At 36.1% G+C, this 18,830-nt stretch overlaps 2 protein-coding genes across 2 annotated transcripts; one reads left to right on the top strand and one right to left on the bottom strand.

The window, feature by feature from the left end:
• The first annotated feature begins 10 nt into the window (after positions 1 to 10).
• LOC112043494 (photoreceptor outer segment membrane glycoprotein 2) lies at positions 11 to 6,192 on the top strand. The gene is made up of 6 exons (XM_052888056.1): positions 11 to 319; positions 1,828 to 1,984; positions 2,435 to 2,612; positions 4,171 to 4,291; positions 4,865 to 4,972; positions 5,893 to 6,192. The coding sequence occupies exons 1-6, from the start codon at positions 110 to 112 to the stop codon at positions 6,175 to 6,177; spliced, it is 1,059 nt and encodes a 352-aa protein (XP_052744016.1). The 5' UTR covers positions 11 to 109; the 3' UTR covers positions 6,178 to 6,192.
• A 436-nt stretch (positions 6,193 to 6,628) lies between these two features.
• Positions 6,629 to 17,340, bottom strand: LOC112043492 (isopentenyl-diphosphate Delta-isomerase 1). The gene is made up of 6 exons (XM_024078948.2): positions 17,138 to 17,340; positions 15,452 to 15,574; positions 13,329 to 13,514; positions 12,344 to 12,472; positions 10,299 to 10,474; positions 6,629 to 8,319 (listed from the first exon to the last, which is right to left on the bottom strand). The coding sequence occupies exons 2-6, from the start codon at positions 15,572 to 15,574 to the stop codon at positions 8,175 to 8,177; spliced, it is 759 nt and encodes a 252-aa protein (XP_023934716.1). The 5' UTR covers positions 17,138 to 17,340; the 3' UTR covers positions 6,629 to 8,174.
• Positions 17,341 to 18,830: the final 1,490 nt, after the last annotated feature.

Genomic DNA, 18,830 nt, shown 5'->3' with positions numbered 1-18,830 from the left:
TAAAGCCAGCTAAAAAATTGCGATTTGAATTTTAAAAAGTGATCAGTCAACTGCCAAAAATCTATAGATTTTATTTTGTAAAGTCCAGCAACTTGTTATAAAATAAAACATGTTTCTTACTTGGTCCTCCTTTAACAACATAAGAATGCTGCTAATGGCTTGTATGCCTGTAGTTATATTCTATTTGATATGGTTAGTTAATACGTCAGAAGAAATACGCAGCGAAGAAGGAACTCTGTTGGATTTAATTTGCTGGCCTGATGGAAATGCGATACCAGTTATTATCGCATGTGGATCAGTTGTTGCCGTTGTTATTGAGGTTGCGTTATCTTTTAATGTTGAGCCAACTATACTCAGAAACACAATTATCCGCCCACTTTAATATTCTCGCGTCATACTAAAGCGGGCGGATAATTGTGCCTCTGAGTATATTATAGTTCCGATAGTCGTTTCAGTCAATGGTCCTAAAGCGAAAAGCTTAGACTAAGCTAGTGTTTTTCGGATAGCATGGGTACGATGACAGTCGCCTCTATGACGTTTGGTGTATTGCTGGTGGGGGGTTTCGGCTGTGGCTAGCTACCACCCTACCGACAAAGACCTACTGTCAAGCGATTTAGCGTTCCGGTACGATGTCGTGTAGAAACCGAAAGGGGTGTGTGTTATCATCCTCTTCCTAACAAGTTAACCCGCTTCCATCTTAGATTGCATCATCACTTACCATCAGGTGAGATTGTAGTCAAGGGCTAAATTGTAGGGAATAAAAAAATGTTCATTATACGTACCTACTACTAGCGTGAATCGCGGCAAACTTTCAAGAGTGAAACAAACTGTCACCCGCACCATTCTACATGAAACGAACTGTAAGCCGTCGATCCCTAAGCCCGCCAACCCGCATTGCATCAGCGTGGTGGGTCTAAGTTCCATAACCTCCTCTCCAAAGAGGCCTGACCCTGTAGTGTGCCGTTAAATTATTTTGAAACTAAATTATTAACGAAAATTTTTACTACCTAATTGTATTAAGGTTGCATTAGAGAAAGTGAACATGACGTATTTTATGTTTCTGTTCATATATTTAAACCTGACTGTCTGTTAATGATTTTAAATTTATTTCGTGGTTGTTCGTTATGAATATTATTCAAAAGGGTACATACCACGATAAAACGACGAGTTTTTAATTTCGATATTTCGACCAAGTTGCATGGATCGTGGTCACGACGGAACTGAAATATCGACATTAAAAATCTCGTTGTTTTATCGTGGTATCATCATCATCATCAATCCATATTCGGCTCACTGCTAAGCTCGAGTCTCCTTTCAGAGTGAGAGGGGATAGGCCAATAGTCCACCACGCTGGCCCAATGCGGATTGGCAGACTTCACACACGCAAAGAATTAAGGAAATTCTCTGGTATGCAGGTTTCCTCACGATGTTTTTCTTTCACCGTTTGAGACATGTGATATTTAATTTCTTAAAATGCACACAACTGAAAAGTTGGAGGTGCATGCCCCGGACCGGATTCGAATCCACACCCTCCGGAATCTCTTTATCGTGGTATGTACCCGTTTAAAAAATCAAAAAATCAAAAATCATTTATTTCAAGTAGGCTCAGTTTACAAGCACTTTTGACACGTCAGTTGACTATTTGTAAAGATTCTACCACCGGTTCGGAAGGCAGGTTCTGCTGAGAAGATACCGGCAAGAAACTCAACAGTTGCTCTTTTGAAAAAGTCATACAGTATTTTAATTTACAATTGATAACAATTACTAATAAATAATATTCATCTGTCTGTTTTTAACTAAACCATCTTTAACTTTTTTTATAATTAGTTGTATGGATTATACCAGCTGTTCAAAGCCGGATTACCGAAGAGAGAGTACAATGTATCAAACGGACTCTATTACTACGTGTGGGCTCTTATTATTATCATCATAATATTTTTGGCGATTATGTTTTATTCCGGCCTTCAATCAACTATCATAAGAGGTTTAAGATTTTTAATAATTTAATATTCCTAATTATCTTATGCCTTGTTGAGCCACAGTGGCGTAGCGTGCCATAAACTGCTAATCTACCGAAGCGAAGCCGAGAAACGGAGAAATATCAACCAATAGGATTGCACAAAATCTCCGCTCCTCTTTAGGGAGCTAGTTAAAAAAAACATCGGTTGTCTGTAAAGTCGGTTTACTGATGATAGTTGAACGTGACAACGTCATAAGAAAATACTGATGGAATGGTCGCATTTTTCTAAAATACTATTTAATAATCTTCATAGACCAGAATATACTTTATTTCTTGCAAAAAAAGTTAACAACACACAACTGAAAATTTGGAGATGCATGCCCCGGACTGGATTCGAACCAACACCCTCCGGAATCGGAGGCAGAGATCATATCCACTGGGCGATCAAGGCTCTACTAATATATTTATGTTTAGCAAAAATTAAAGGCGGCATAACGAAAGCAATGCTCCGGTACCCCATACACCTGCCGTCCAAGGTTGCCGTGGACCGCCTGCAGACCCGCTTCCACTGCTGCGGCCGCGTCAACTACCACGAGTGGTTCTACATACCCTGGTACACCGCTGGACAGATCAAGAACAACATTACGTCTTCGTTAGTTCTCCATGCATTGTTTTGTTGAATCAATGCTCCGGTACTCCACACACCTGCCATCCAAGGTGGCCGTGGACCGCCTGCAAACCCGGTTCCACTGCTGCGGCGGCGTCAACTGCCAGGAGTGGTTCTACATACCCTGGTACCCTGGGTACCCTGGCTTCTACATACCCTGGTACCCTGGTTCTACATACGCTGGACAGATCAAGAACAACATTACGTCTTCGTTAGTTCACCATGCATTGGTTTTGTTAAATCTCAAAAGCAGCGTTTTCGATGAAACTCCCAAACAGCTTGACTTTTTCCGACACTTCCTAATGATCTTCATATTATTAGGAAGTTTGTTTTATAAGGAATAAGCTCGCGCTTGACCACGATTTCACCGTAAAGAAAGAAAGAAAGAAAGAAAGAAAGAAAGAAAGAAAGAAAGAAAGAAAGAAAGAAAGAAAGAAACAAGAAAGAAAGAAAAAAACGTTTATTTTAAAATTGTGCCACACACCACAATGCCGAAGCACCGATGCAGCGTCCGATGCCTCAACCACCTGAGCAAGGCAAGACCAAACTTAAGTAGTAAAAGCATCAAACACCACACTGTCATGTTTATGATGGTAAGTGTAGATGTGGCCTAAGGTGATACGCGCTTGCCTAGAAGATGCCTATTCACTCTCACCTTAAAGATGCCCAAGTATAAGAAACGAAGAAGCAAATCGCTTCGTACGAGTTCTAGGAATGTCAATGACGTAGGGACGGTAACCTACCCGGTGTCTTGCAGTGCGGTGGTACATGCTCAAATAGCTCCTGTGCACACTCTCCGAAATATATTCTGTCTCAACTTTAACGCAAAACTAACCTAAACCTATTTTGAACCTATATTGAACATGTCTATTGGTGAAAACCGCCTGGCAGTGTTCTCAACTTAAGGGTTTTCCCCCAGGGGGGGCAAGTAAGTGAAAGTGGTTTTTTTTAGGGGTATTTTCAGGGATTTTTTGACTCATTAATATTTTTAAATTGATGATAATTTTAATATTTCTTTCTTGGCCTAGCGACTTATAACGACATATACTACGTCATTCTACAACCATTTTGAGGCAACTGGCGGCAATTTTCATCGAATATAAAAAAAAATTGGTAAATATATTCACCGTTACATGTATGATTTCAAAAAATCTGAATCTTCAGAGAAAGACGTAGTATTTTGTCTGTATTAAATATAGACTTTTGAAACATATTACAGCATATTATTTCTAAATTATTATGAATTTGTATTTTTTAGGGGGACAACTCAATAATGAAGGCGATTTTAGGGGTTTTTGACACAAACTTTATGGATAAATATTTTGGAGAGTTGGTAGCACTGCCGCCTGGAAATCAGTTCGGTAGTTTTTGCGTACAGATAAACAGACGCGGCAAAGAACATAATATGTAAACATATCCAAATAATTAAAATACCCAACACAATCATGTTACAAAACACAATTATATCCTATCTGATCCACGTAGAATTGCAGCTGACTTATGTTTTCAACAAGATGTATTAAGATTGTCGTTGTTTTGGCAGATCTGCTCGCAAGTTCGTGGCAGACAACGTGCCGTACAGTTGTTGTTCTATGGAGGTGATGCGGCCTTGCATACACCACGGGGTCACGAGGGTCGGGACCATTTATAAGTATGACCCCAAGGTGAGCATCATACATCTATTTGTATATCTACATAATATAAAATGCTTTGCCCTGACGACGCATCAAAGCGCAACCTAAACGTAAATAAGCGGCTGATCGTAGAGACCTGAAATTTGGAGGGTGTTTAACTGTTTACTTTGAATGACATAGGCAGAGCCGGCCCGTCCATACGGCGAACGGAGCAGACGCTCCAGGCGCCAAATCCTAGAGAGCGCCTAAATGATAATCCTACTCAACCGTAGACGGTAATACTTTAAATAATAATTACTTCGGGCCGGCGCTGGACATAGGCATCCGATCCATTTCCGAATTTCTACCCATAAGGGGGTGAAAAAGGGAGCCAAAGTTTGTTTGGGACAACGTGATTCCTTGGTCCAAACTACTTTTTACTTATAGGTAGGTACATTCTTAAAAATTGATGTAAGACGTGTTTCGTATTTTCTTGAAATTCAACCTACATAAACCGCGGAGCGACGGGCCGACGGCTATAAAGTTATAATTACCAACAGCGATCATTATACTTATTTCGCGGCAGAAATAAGTATGACGACAGTCCTACTTTTTGTTTTCCAGCAAAAGCTAACAATTTGGGAAGATGGATGTGAAGAGAAATTAATAAGCGAAATGATGTCTGTGTCCAGGCGTTTCAACTCAGTGATGGTTCTTATAATAATAGCGATGGTAAGTTATGTAGCTATTTTCGAAAGCTGATGCTAAATTTATAGGTCCCTACCTTGTTAGTAGCTTATGAAGCTTCGGATCACGAAATTCGGTATCGGACGTTGGCGTATCTAGGATTACTTCCTAGTGTGGGCTTGGAGTGGGCCCACATATTAGAGTCGACACTCTATATAAAAATTTCGTTAACAATATTTGTGGACGCAGAACTCTGATATGACTCGACTTATTTTATTATTTTTTTCTTTGTATTTAGGGCAGGTATCCGAAAAGATCATTATATATTTTTCTAAATCTTTATAATAGGGTTTTCTGTATTATAAGTTGTAATAGTTATAATTTGATATTTTAAATGATATTTTGTGTAAAATTATTATTAGTATTTCCGCGTCCATCATAGAATTTCAAATCGATTCGAAAATCGAGTATCCTAGGGTGGGCACTGGACCCATATTTGTCATATTATGTCATAGGCTATATTTTTTATACCAGTAGGTATATTTTTACAGGAACGGGTACTACGCGGATAAAACCACATACAATACATATTTTTTTAGTGTTATTGGTGCTGTAGTTACTGAGACTGCGATCAAGTGGAAAGGCGCTCCGCTACGTTAATCTGAGTAATGGGTTCGATTCCCGTCGGTACCTACTACGAGTAAGATACCTAAGTTTGTCACTAACAAAAAATATTCTAGATAAGTTTGTAAAATTGTGATAAACAAAAAAAAGTAAACCTTGGCTGGGTTTGTTGTGGGCTCTTCTCGGACCAAGAACCCTCTGGAACTCTCATAACTTAAATTTTAAGTTTTCGACTTTACTTATCTTAATGGTGATAAGACATCATCATCAAGATCATGACTTAACTTCAAAAGTGCTTGTAAAAGAAGCCTTTAATTGAAATAGATGAATTACATTTCTAGTTCCTTCAAATCTTAGCCGTGCGATATCTCCATACGGCGTACAAAAACGGCCTCCACGTCGGCAACCAGATCACTTGCGAAGCTTACTTGCTTCGTTCTACCACAGACACGAAATTAGAAGAGGCGGCTAAGAAGAAAGCCTTCAAAAGGAAGAAGTGTCGCCAAGCTCGCACCCTGCAGTGGGTGACTGCGACGTACCGTGCCAAGACAAAGAGACGGATTATTACGTCATCGGGCTCTGATATCAATAGCTCTGATGAACTGTTAAAACCTATTTATGAATAAATTAATATTTAAAAAATAAGCTTTTGTATTAATGACCTCTCTGGTGTAGTTGGTAATGCTTTTCCATTCAAAAAAGACTTGGCCTATAAGGACTTGTATCCAAGGCCGTAAAATAAATTAAAAAAAAAACCTAATAGGGCCGAAAGGGCTAGAACGCAGAGCCATACAGTGGCGTAGCGTGTACAAATATAGGCGTGGTCAAAGACACATCTGCAAGGCCCCTTTTTTGTCTGAAATTGATGGTTCTCTTTTGTTTGACTGATACCTCAAAGAAACGAGAATTTTTTCTTTAGATTGTGACGTCATGACATAGATAAAATATAGACCATCGATGTCTAATAGCGTTTTGGCTCTTATTGTCATAAAATATTTACAAGTTATTTTTTTATGTATTCATGCAGCACATGGGGCCAAGCAGTGATAAGCAGCGCATTAAATAAAACCACATAAAGAATTAAAATACAAATCTATATTTCAAGCACCCGTTTCTTCGAAATACTATGAAGGTACACATATAAATATACCTATAATTTATAAATAAGTTACAATAATTATTACCGAATACTGAAAACCACCTCAAACATCAGTAGTAATCTTAAAGACGTACTTTGTTTAGGTTTCAACAACAGTTTATTTTTTTTTTTTCAAATTTACATTTAGGACATTTCAGTATTCGTTTAACGAAAATCAGTTCTTATAATAATAATTTAATGTATTCTAAATTACGTTTTCTATAAATAAGATTAAATTACATGATACCGACACAATTATAAATGGTGAACTTAACAAAATAGTGACTAAATAAAACTTATCTCCATACAATGAATACTTAATGATATTCAAGTCAATATATATATTATGATATTCGTTAATTATCTAAAAATAATAGTTAATAATAATTAATAGACATACTAAGATAATTGATGTGAAACTTCTTTTAGCAATGTCTTTGTTCGAGTACCACAAATAGTTTTAAGTTATGGGTTATATTATACCTCACAAAGTTATTTGAAATTAATTAATTATGCTTCCCAAGTATAGACATGTTCTCATTGCGTAAGACTTTAATTAATGATTATTATATAAATATTGCATTTATTCAAGTGATGTGAATTCACTTAATATCAATTACTCATACATATTGTCATATAAAGCATTTCAGATAGATAAAAAATTATTTACTAGAAATTCAAACAGAATCCACAGTAAAAGTAAACTACACCAATAAGGTAGTAAAGATAACCTTTCTTGGCAGTCGGGTAAAAAAGGCTAATGAAGAGAAGATTCCAAGATTACTTACTTTATTTCAAGATAAGGCAACATGTATGTAGCGCACTTAGTCATGAATAGAACATTTTTTAAACAAAGTACAGATATTCTTTTTTTTAACTAAAGATCGAATAAGACTCGAAAGAGTTCTTCAGCGGGCGATGTAGCGAGCTATGCGAAAGTACACGCATGTAGGTAAGTATTCAGCAGTGGCGAAGAATTCATAAAGGCCGATTACCATCGGGTTACCTTTTAAAAGTCCATCATACTAATGTTATAAACACGAAAGTTGGTATGGATATTTATTTCTCTTTAACGCCGCTACTACTGAAGCGATTGGGCTGAATTTTGGAATGAAAATAGATTTTACTCTACCTTAACTTACAGGCTATATACTTTTCATCCCGGAATAATTCATGGTCCCCGCGGAATTTGTGAAAAACTGAATTCCACGCGGACGAAATCGCCGGCGTCCGCTAGTACTGTCTAAGTAGTCCGCATAGTCATTACTGTAATGAATATGTATGGATATATGAGAAACCGGAGTTTGTATCAAGCGGTATGAATTTCCTTTTATTTGGAACAGCTTACCTTAGTCAAAATTTTATACTTCGCCACTGCTAAACAGTATCTATGTGTGTACTAGTTTAGTAATTTAAATAATAACCCACAGAAGTTCCACATCAACCAAGAATACCAACCAATACACCATTTTTAATTAAAAATATCTATTTTTCGTTCAGGAACTTTTGTATTTTCTCTGGTTCGGCCAGATCCTTTAGACGATGCAGGTTATCCCACCACAGTTTGAGTCGGTGACGACGGATCATGTTGAACCATGGGGTTATTGGCCCTTCAAGCGTCGGAAGGTATCTGAAAGTTTTCGTTGACTTGAATTTGACAGCCTCGAAATAAATCCAAAGCATTCGAGCCGTGATAGCCCAGTGGATATAACCTCTGCCTTCGATTCCGGGGGGTGTAGGTTCAAATCCGGTCCGAGGCATGCACCTCCAACTTTTCAGTTTCATTTTAAGAAATTAAATATCTCGTGTAACGTGTCTCAAACGGTGAAGGAAAAACACCGCCTGCTAAAGTTCAAACTTTGATGATTACTTATACTTGTATGTATATGTCACCGTAAAATTGTAAATACTGTCAGATTACAATCTCGCGAGATAGATTATAAGCTAACGGTACTTACAATTTTACAGTGACATTTACAAAGAAAATAAAAAAAAAAACAAGTTTTATACTTTGACGATTCAGAGTCTACGAGTAGCTAGACATTTAAAATCTATTACCGCCTAAAACCACCATGATCCGAACTATACAATTACCTATCAAACCTGATACCATATCTACCTTTGCCTATAGTTGGAATATGGGCTGGCTATCAACCTCTTACTCTTATACTATATGGTAAATTGATCATATTATGTCTTACCTATATGTTTTAGTGGTTTGCTATTACTATTAGCATTAGATACCGAATAAATATTTGATCAAATCGTTACTATTTAAATTTGAATTTGATGCTAAAACTGATACGTGGCTGCAAATTTCAAACTTTACGATAATCATCAAATATTTAAATGGCTGCCTATTGCGGAGCTAGTTCTGAGTGCCGGTTTGAAGGCGTGTTAAAATTTTTGCATTATAGGTAATTTAAAATTCTAAATTACCCGTTTTTGCTTATTAAAATATAGAAACCTAAAATGTATAACGGATATATTAAAAAAAATTATAACCAAAACACAAGGACAATGTCATTTATGGAGGAGTGAAAGGAAATATTAATCGTCAGCCCCCATTCGCACTAGTTTTTTAACGGACGTTAAAAAGTCGTTCAAATATAACAAATGCATTCCCAAGTAAATGATCACACTACGACGTTTTTAAAACACGACGCTTTTTTTCGAGCACTGTGTTACATTTTAAAGGAGATGGTCCATTTCAGATCCACTTTTGTAAGTGGGCTACTTACCTCATCATTAAAATTTTAAAAATACAAGAATTTATTAAAATTTATTAGAGTGAATAAATCTAACTAAATAAAAAGAAATAAATAAAATAAAAACCCAAGTTTTCGAGTTATATCAAGATGGCGCCCATAAAGCAACTATGACATGACAGTTGACAGCAAACGTCAAATCGAATAATGCATTGATAACGTCACCTATCCGCCATTAATATTGCATGTCTTGGGAGATAATTAATATTATTCCGAAAGAAGTAAATTCGTAGATTTGTATAATCAGGAATAGTTAAAAATAATATCTTCTTTTATTTCCGCCAGGATACAATGACTGGACCTGGGCTCCATACAATTTTGGACCATCTCCTTTTAGGCGTTGGAAATAGACGTTCTTCTACTTAATTCTATATTTAAACGCTTTTTTTAACGTCCGTTAAAAAACTCTTTTGCGAATGAGGGTTTATAAGTTACGAGAACATGTTACAGGTAAAAGTTGGGAGTAGGACATTTCAATATGATCTAAACATCAAATACAAAACTGAACCTTTTTTTTTAACAGTGTTAAATATCCTCCACGGCGGCCTCTGAGGCGCAGTGGTATGCGCGGTGGATTTACAAGACGGAGGTCCTGAGTTCGATTCCCGGTTAGGCCGATTGATTTCTTAATTGGTAATTGGCTGGTGGGAAACTTTGTCCGTGGCTAGTTACCACCTACCTACCAACTTACCGGCAAAGACGCACCGCCAAGCGTCAAGGGGTGTGGATTTTCATCATACTCCTAACAAGTTAGCCCGTTTCCTAGATGCATCATCACTTACCATTAGGTGCGATTGTAGTCAAGGTGACTTTTAAAGAATTAAAAAAAAAAAAAACTCACGCATTGAATTCGTTCTTTGGCACGAAGCAATACTCGGAGATCTCGTCGGGGTTGGGCTTCACTTTGACGTCGGACTGGAAGAACAGTATGTGGTCGATCTCGTGTTCGCCCCAAACGCCGTCGCCCGGGTCGTGGTAGTGCACACGTGTCAGGAACGTGAACAGCTCGGGATCCATCTACACATACACATCATCATCATCATCATCATCATCATCATCATCATTATCATTATCAGCAGCTGCGAACGAACGAATGAACGAGATCATATTGTCTAAATTTTGACGGCCTCCGTGGCGCAGTGGCATGCGCGGTGGATTTACAAGACGGAGGTCCTGGGTTCGATCCCTGGCTGGGCAGATTGAGATTTTCTCTCAGACCAATTATTGTATAGGACCTGCCTCGCTAGACGTTACTTTTCTGTCAAAGTATATGATCAACGATCTAATGCGATTATAAAAACTGTTTCTATAGAATCGATGTTAAATAGTTGTAATCATATTCGTCGGTTAAAGAGCTCCGTAAAAATATCTTTTTGTGTAATTGAATTGTGTAAAAAACGGGCAAAAACTTCTAGTTTAGTATATATACAAAATCTAAGCTTCTTTTCCTCAGAAAATGACAGACAATTTTGTTCGTGACTATGGGTGCGATACAGGTCCTTCTATAATTGGTCTGAGCTTCAATCCAAACGTGATCACACCTTTTGGTGTATTTTTATTTTGAGAGGTATACCATACGATATGGCGGTATAAATTTTCGCATTTATAGAAGGGTTTTTGCAGAAAAGCCGGGGGCGAGTATTTGCTAGGTATTGATATTACTTTGAATTTAAATTTGTCTGTTACGTTTTTACGGGAAAACCACTAAGTTAATTTTAAAATTTATTTTACCAATGCAACGCTAAGTTATCAGCGAGTAGCGTCGGTTACGTTTTACAAGCCATGGAGCGTTCGCTAGTTCAAGATAAATATCTGCAACATGCAAGTTCTGTAATACCTACTTACCTAATGCTAATTTTAATTAACAAGTACTCAACAAATTGCTTGATGTAGAAATGCAGTCGAAAAAGTCTTTTAACACACAGGGAGTAATGTTCATTTTTGCTTACGTTAGGGTTTCAGTGCTTGACTAAATCTTAGCAATAGTAAGTACGCGAGAACCTCATATGACGTCAGGTAAAACAGTTATATAAATCAGGTTTTAATATCTCTTATGTAATTAAGGCAAGTTCACAGTCAATGACAAGCTAGGACAGCGAAAACAGACGAGAAAAAAAAATAATGTCGCAGAAATTTACTATACATACCTATTATTAAAAGGAACTTTATACCGCTTGATAAAAACTCCGGTTTCTTATACATATAATTTAATATTCGTTTCAATAATGAATATGTTTGTATGGATTTTTAAAAGGTAACCCGGCAGGAAACGGCCTGTACGGACTCTTCGCCGTTGGAATATAGTAGGATTGGGTCACATGGTTTATTTCTTTTGTAATAATACTAGACCAAGCAGATAGACTTGACAAAGCAACTGGACTATGATTAAACTACTCAGACTAGTTACATAAGGACCTGCCTCGCTAGGATCAACGATCTAATGCGATTATGGAAACTGTCTCTATAGTAACGTTGTATCGTAATAAATGCAAAATACGGTAAACAACTTCGAATTTTATAGAATATATACCTAATATAAGCTCGGCTTCCTAACAAAATGGCAGACAATTTTGCTCGTGAATGAACCTCCAACTTTTCAGTTACGTGCCTTTTAAGAAATTGAATATCACGTATCTAAAACTATGAAGGAAAAAACATCGTATACATCGCATACTTGAGAATTTTTTCAATTCTCTACATGTGTGAAATCTGCCAATCCGCCAATCTTACTTACTATTAGCCTAAATTCTCTCATTGTAAGTGTTATCTCATTGTGACTTGTGCTCATGCCGAATATGGGTTGTTAACGATGATATATCAGTGATATATCATATGATGATATGATAGTGTAAATAAATGAATGAGGGAATATAATACTGTCTTTACCTGATCAAGAGGGATGCCCAACTCGTGGTTTAGTCTTCGCCTAGCTGCGGTTATGACATCCTCTGGTTTGTCGTCTATGTATAGAGGATGACTGCAGCATGCGTTGGTATAGTAGTCAGCGTACGTCGCCTGTAAACATTAATAAAGGAGAAACCTTGTCTCCATACAAACTGCGGCCTAAATTATACGAATAATACAGAGCTGAAAATTGGTCATAAATTTGGACAACTAAGGAAAACTCATGAAGCCAATTTTCAATGCAATCTATATTTACCTAATCAGTTAAATTATTTGTTACAGGTCGGCAATACTGTATCCCTTTGACATAAAATTCATTGCATTTCCAGTGTCAAACTGACAGGCGACAATTTTAATAACGATTTGACACTAACGTAGGCGATAACATCCCGTTGTAGGCGTTTAAGTCTTTCAGTATTATAAAAATAGATGAGAGGAAATTCATAAATATTGGATAATTCAGGTTTCCATCACATCTATAGGACGATACAAAAATAAATCGTTAAGTTTAATTTAGAACCAAAATAAATAAAAAGAAAAACAAAGTTAGAGCCTTGTGAAAAAGAAATATTCTCAAAGTAGAAAAGAATTCTAAACAAATAGACCGATTTTAACCAATATTTTTACTGACGCGATCTAGATGGTTGATATCGTTGTATTTATATGATGGGAAAATTGTCACACAAACACAGACAGACAGATGTTATTTATGTTTGTTAACATATATAAAAAATAGTTGGATGTGTACAATTATATTCTCTGTGGTTTAATATTCATCTTTATATAGTTGTCTTCTGTGATTGGACTCCTCTCTATGGTCTATGGCTTTTTAAAGTAATGTAATAAATTAATGGGTAATTGTAAAAGGGTTTTATAAAAGGAATAAATATTTTAAGACAGACAATGGCGTATTGAATATATCCTCCAACTTCAAATAACAAGACTATTAACAAAAATGATAAATTACTTTCTGACTCGCTCTCCTCTGTAGTAACATGTCTCCCCTCTTGTTGAAGAGAAACACACTGAAGGCTCTGTGTAACAGGACTTTGCCATCGTCACCCACTTTGTGGCAGTCTCTTTTAGAGGCAGTTCCAATGAAGTTGTCCTTTTCATCCACAAGTAGACATATATCCTTGTCCATGGCTTCAGCCTAGTGAAAGAAATGCATAAATACTTTAACAGTTGAAAAATAATAATTAAAACTCATTGCCTCGTTGCTCAAGTGTGCCTAGAAACAAGTCCTGTAGACGCGGCGCTAATGTCTTAATGGCGCTCTTTGTCATTTGGTAATAGAGGTCATAATGTCATTTGTGAAAGGCGCTCTCAGTTTTAGTTCAGGTTTTAGCCGCGGGACTTCTTTCGTGGCGCAGAGTCTATGTAGCTTTGGACCATTAGGTCTTGTAAGCCCTAGACTAATTACATATGGACTTGTACCGCACCCAAATTCACCTACAAAATTGTCTGTAATTTTTTGAGGGGTATTATTTTCGATGTGTGAGTTTACCTATTAAAATGCAAATATTTAACACCATTAAACATATTCTGTGTCCTTACACTACACATTACTATACTTACTTACTATTTGATTCGTAATACACTTGTAATTTTTACACAGACTGTAACACATCGCTAATACTGATACTTGTTACACAGAATATTAGATGACTTGATCGAGGTTTTGCTGTTCCGACTGAAGAATAGTTTCTTTTTAGATATTGTTTTTATTACAAACTTACAAATCCCGCGGGAGCTATGGATTTTTCCGGGATGAAAAGTAGCCTATATGATAATCCAGAATAAAATCGATTACCATTCCAAATGTCAGCCAAATATCTTTAGTAGTCGCAGCGCAAAGGAGGAACAAAATCCCGGAAAAATCCATGGTTCCCGAGGAATTTGTGAAAAACTAAACTTCACGCGGACGAAGTCGCGGGCGTCTGCATGATTTAGTATAATATAAATTGTTACGAGTATACGGTATAAAAAGTTGTGTTGTGAAATAATATCTTTAACCTTAATAATTATATTTATAAATATTTAAAGATCTGGGATTACTTATGTAATTACAAAAATTGCTTAATACAACTGCGAGGCTAGATGTTAATTTTAATTTCTGTAAGATGCTAGATGTTAATTTTAATTTCTGGCAAATCATAATGACAATGTTGTCAGAACTAATATTCACCTAAAAAAATGCAAACATAATTTTGTTTGTTTGTCACACTTGAATGCATATATTTGATAATTATCAAATCTTGTCTAATATAATGTTGCAAGGAGTAGACATTGGTTTCCCATGGCACTTTAAGTTCTAAACTCATTATGAAAACTGAATATGTCTGTTTTACATGTTGAAATATCTATTCTCTGAGATTTTATAATGTTTTTCATACATATCAATTAAAATAGTCTAATCAGGTACAGATCTATGGATTTTATAGAAAATTTATAAATCAAGTAAAATATCATTACACAAATGGTTATTATAATTATGCATATTTTATATAATATCTACAGCTATATCCTAATTCCCACACATTTATGTGAAATTATTTAAATTATATATAAAAAACAAAAACTAAAGGTATTTAAATATTATTTATTAGGCTTGATTTAAACTTTAGGTGAGAGTTTCGATTATAAAATATGAATTTGAGAATTCAGTAAACACCTTTTCGAGATAGAGATAGATATGAGAAAGGTGATCCAAAGTAGTATTACATTATTTAGAAAAAATTATGGATAAAAATTCAAAATTTTGCCTGAAAATGTCTAAAAAAAACTTTTCTTTACTCCCATACAAACCATTTGTAATTTGTAATAATACATAAAAAAAATTGTTTAAGTGTTAGTGGAGAGGTTCCAGGAAGGCAAGAACATTTAATGACATTAGGATAAAGTTAATTTAAGGTATGGGTAAGATAGGGTAGAGGTAGGGTAGGGGTAGGGTAGTAGTAGGGTAGGGTAGAGTAGGATAGGGGTAGGGTTGGGTAGGTGTAGGGTGGAAGTAGGGTAGGGCAGGGGTAGAGAAGAAGTGCATATAAGAAGCATGACTGAGGCCATTAGTATTCCATCAATTCCACAAACCTGTATAGGCTCCAAGCCATCCTCAGAGTCCTTGAGTTCCGGATTGGCAGGTTCTGTTGATAAGTATCTCATTTCTACTTTTGATGTATTCCATATTGAACGTGCAAAACGTCTGAGCAGCATCTTTAACAATATATCAATCTTAATTTATAATGCATAGATCATAGAATATAGTAGAGGGTTTGTTTATATTTGAAAAGTGCATTAATAGCCAAATATGCAACTACAATTAATTTTTTTTTCTTATTATTAAAGTGCCATAGGCTCCTTAATGAAACCTTACTGGCGGCCCTCGAGGGATTGGGCGATTGCAGAAGCATCGTCTAGTCAAGCAAGAAGGCAAAAACAGAAGGGTTTCTCCTCTGAGGCTCAGACTTCTGCTTAGAGGGCTGTTCTGGATATCATATATAATCTATGTTGAGTTATGTGGTTGCACACAATGACTAAGTACTTATATATATTTATGATTAGATGCAGAGGTGTATCTGATTAACGAGCGGCACACATTTGATTCCCAGCAACACTCCATGAGGCGTTCGGCCTGCTAAACTTTCTGGAGTGAGCTTGGTTGGCTGGAGTGCCTCCAGCGGGGTCCAGCACCAAATGGGCCGACGTACAATGGCCAACCCCTAGTGGCCAAGTGCAGAAAAGGCCCAGTAAAGTCCCAGGAAAGAAGAAGAAGAGAAGAAGATTTATCAGATCTTGTTTAAATATGTCCTATATTTCTGTTCCCTTCTAATTCGTTGAAAAACCGTTGGGTTAAGAGAGTATTGGGCGAGTCTAAGATAGCCACTATGAAAAATATTTAAATGTATTAGGATGTGGATGATACTTGTTTTAAAATAAACCTATTCAATCTTCACTGACAATAGCTAACGTTATCTAACCTCAGTTATTCAAAGATCAATTTGATTGTTATTCCAAGATAAGTTGTTTGGTATGTATGAAATAAATATGTAACAGGGTATTGATTTGTTATACAGATAAAAATATTCTTTAAGACTTATACTTATATTGTGCTTTGAAGAAATGATTCAAATGCTAATGCTATTGTGCCACGAGGCAAATTTAGCTTACAGCAAGGAAGGAATCTTTTATAATGGTAATGATTTTATAAGTACCTTAGATTTGCTTAGTTAAGTCTCTGACTGTAGCATCCATTTCGCTATAGTAAGGTAAATTGAAGTCCTTTGGAAACCATATTTTAGTACTGTATTAATTTGGCTATAGACTTAGGATATAAATTTCACAATAATATATATCAACTAAATAACAGGGATCCCTTTTTGTCATTGTTATACCAAAATTCTAATGTCCCTATATTAAGAATGTATGAGTAAATTAGCCATTTGCTCATAGATAATATCATATAAATGTTATAATAAATATAAGGCATTTGAGGTACAGAAAGTAGCTTATTCTTGATTTGGGTTTAAAGCACTAATCTCAAATGCTTTGCATTAAGAGACATGTAATAATTTCAACACCTATTTAAAATTTCTGTAATAAGGAGAGCCAACTGAGCAGAGAAGAGAAGAAATTAATTGCTGAAGACTATTAACAATGAAGATGGTGTTAAGTTCATTCAAGTAGCATAATAAATAACTACACGAGCCTAAAATAGCTACAAGAAAATAAACAATGCAGTAAAAGTAGTTAAACTAGAAAATAAAACTGCTACGTTACCTTTAGGCCTTTGTATATTAATTAATCATGTATTGCTTGCTGAAATGCTAACACTGGTACAATGGAGTTTTCTTCGTATACTGAAAACGGTCTTATTTCCACAAACTTACTAGAAGCACTGATAAGTGATAAATTAAAATTAAGACATGAACAGACCTCTAAGAAAGTACACACGAAAAATACCTATGACGACGAGCCGCGAGCGAGCGAAGCGAATGACGTTGACGGCACAACACAAACGTCAATTATTTTGATAAATTGACAGCTGTGAAGATGTTTGACATTGACAAAGAGATTTTTTTTCTTTATTCTTTCCCGTAAAGAAAAGGCAAATGTATTACACCGTACAGCCATACAAATTGACAAGATTGCCGACAAAACGTTTATAGTTTTATTAATCTTACTTTATAGAGGATATGAAACACTAAATAATTTTTGAGGCCCGTAGCCATGTTTGGTCGACAAATTAAGTTCCAACCATTTAGGGTTGTTTTATCGATAATAACTGAACAGTCTAAAATTAAAATGCATTGACTTACTGATTTAGAATAATAGAATATAAAAATCCATGCATAAATTGTTATAAGTTCATCCGAAAATGTCTTTTATTACTATCACTAAACCAATTTTAATAATTAAAGGTAGAAACGAGTCGTTACTTTTTTATCTAGGATCTAAAGCCACGCAGGTTATTCACTGGACAAACAAGGTAATGGTAAGAAAACTAAAACCCGAATATTTTTATCGTGATAATAACCATCAACATATTATATAAAATTATTTATTTCTTATGCTAGTATTTTTTTTATTCTTCTTTAAAAGTTAGCCCTTGACTACAATCTCACCTCATGGTAAGTGATGATGCAATTTAAGATGGAAGCGGACTAGCTCGTTAGGAGGAGGATAAAAATGAAGACGGACCCCCTTCGGTTTCTACACGATATAGTACCGGAACGGTAAATCGTTTGGCGGTACGTCTTTGTCGGTAAGGTGGTAACTAGCCACGGCCAAAGCCTCCCACCAGCCAGACCCGGACCAATTAAGAAAACCTTAATCGGCTAAGCCGGCGGGGATCGAGCCCAGGACCAGGATTATGATGATCCGAAGTCCGACAACGCGTATTGGAACAGCGTGACTTGCCCTTGTGCTAGTGGGCAGTTAAATAGTCTTATAATGATGATAATAGTTAAAAGATACCTCGTAAATACTTACCCAAGAAAGTAATCTACGTACCCCTATTATTTAAATACTAGCTGACGCCACGCGGTTTCACCTGCGTGGTTCCCGTTTCCGTAAGAATATGAGGATAATATATAGCCTATAGCTTTCCTCGATAAATTGGCTAACTAATACTGAAATATTTTTTCAAATCGGACCAGTAGGTCCTGAAATTAGCGCGTTCAAGCAAACAAACAAACACACTCTTTAGCTTTATAATATTAGTATAGATTTAGGTATTTTTACTGAATAAAGATAATACGCAGCTAAAATATTTTAAATCAACCAAAGTGTAACTTTTAAAAGCAATAAAAGGTGGAAGTTCTATTTTTAATTGAATATACCCTAAGGAAAGCGCGCTGCTTAAAATAACTTCTCGTTACATCCGATGCAAACAGAAACACGGATGTACCTAAGTCGTCAGACAGTTTCGTGACTTCTGTTTTAAATGTCTTTGCTTTAGTCACCGTTTATC

Source organism: Bicyclus anynana, chromosome 21, assembly GCF_947172395.1.
Source record: "Bicyclus anynana chromosome 21, ilBicAnyn1.1, whole genome shotgun sequence".
In the NCBI taxonomy this organism is placed as follows: domain Eukaryota; kingdom Metazoa; phylum Arthropoda; class Insecta; order Lepidoptera; family Nymphalidae; genus Bicyclus; species Bicyclus anynana.
This window is presented reverse-complemented; position numbering and strand designations above follow the sequence as displayed.

Coding starts and splice junctions, on each gene's coding strand:
- LOC112043494 (XM_052888056.1), top strand. CDS start 110: ATGTTTCTTACTTGGTCCTCCTTTAACAACATAAGAATGCTGCTAATG. Junction 2,613..4,170: donor AAGAACAACATTACGTCTTC/GTTAGTTCTCCA, acceptor TTGTTTTGGCAG/ATCTGCTCGCAAGTTCGTGG. Junction 4,292..4,864: donor TTTATAAGTATGACCCCAAG/GTGAGCATCATA, acceptor TTTGTTTTCCAG/CAAAAGCTAACAATTTGGGA.
- LOC112043492 (XM_024078948.2), bottom strand. CDS start 15,574: ATGCTGCTCAGACGTTTTGCACGTTCAATATGGAATACATCAAAAGTA. Junction 13,515..15,451: donor ATGGCTTGGAGCCTATACAG/GTTTGTGGAATT, acceptor TTCTTTCACTAG/GCTGAAGCCATGGACAAGGA. Junction 12,473..13,328: donor AGAGGAGAGCGAGTCAGAAA/GTAATTTATCAT, acceptor TAATGTTTACAG/GCGACGTACGCTGACTACTA.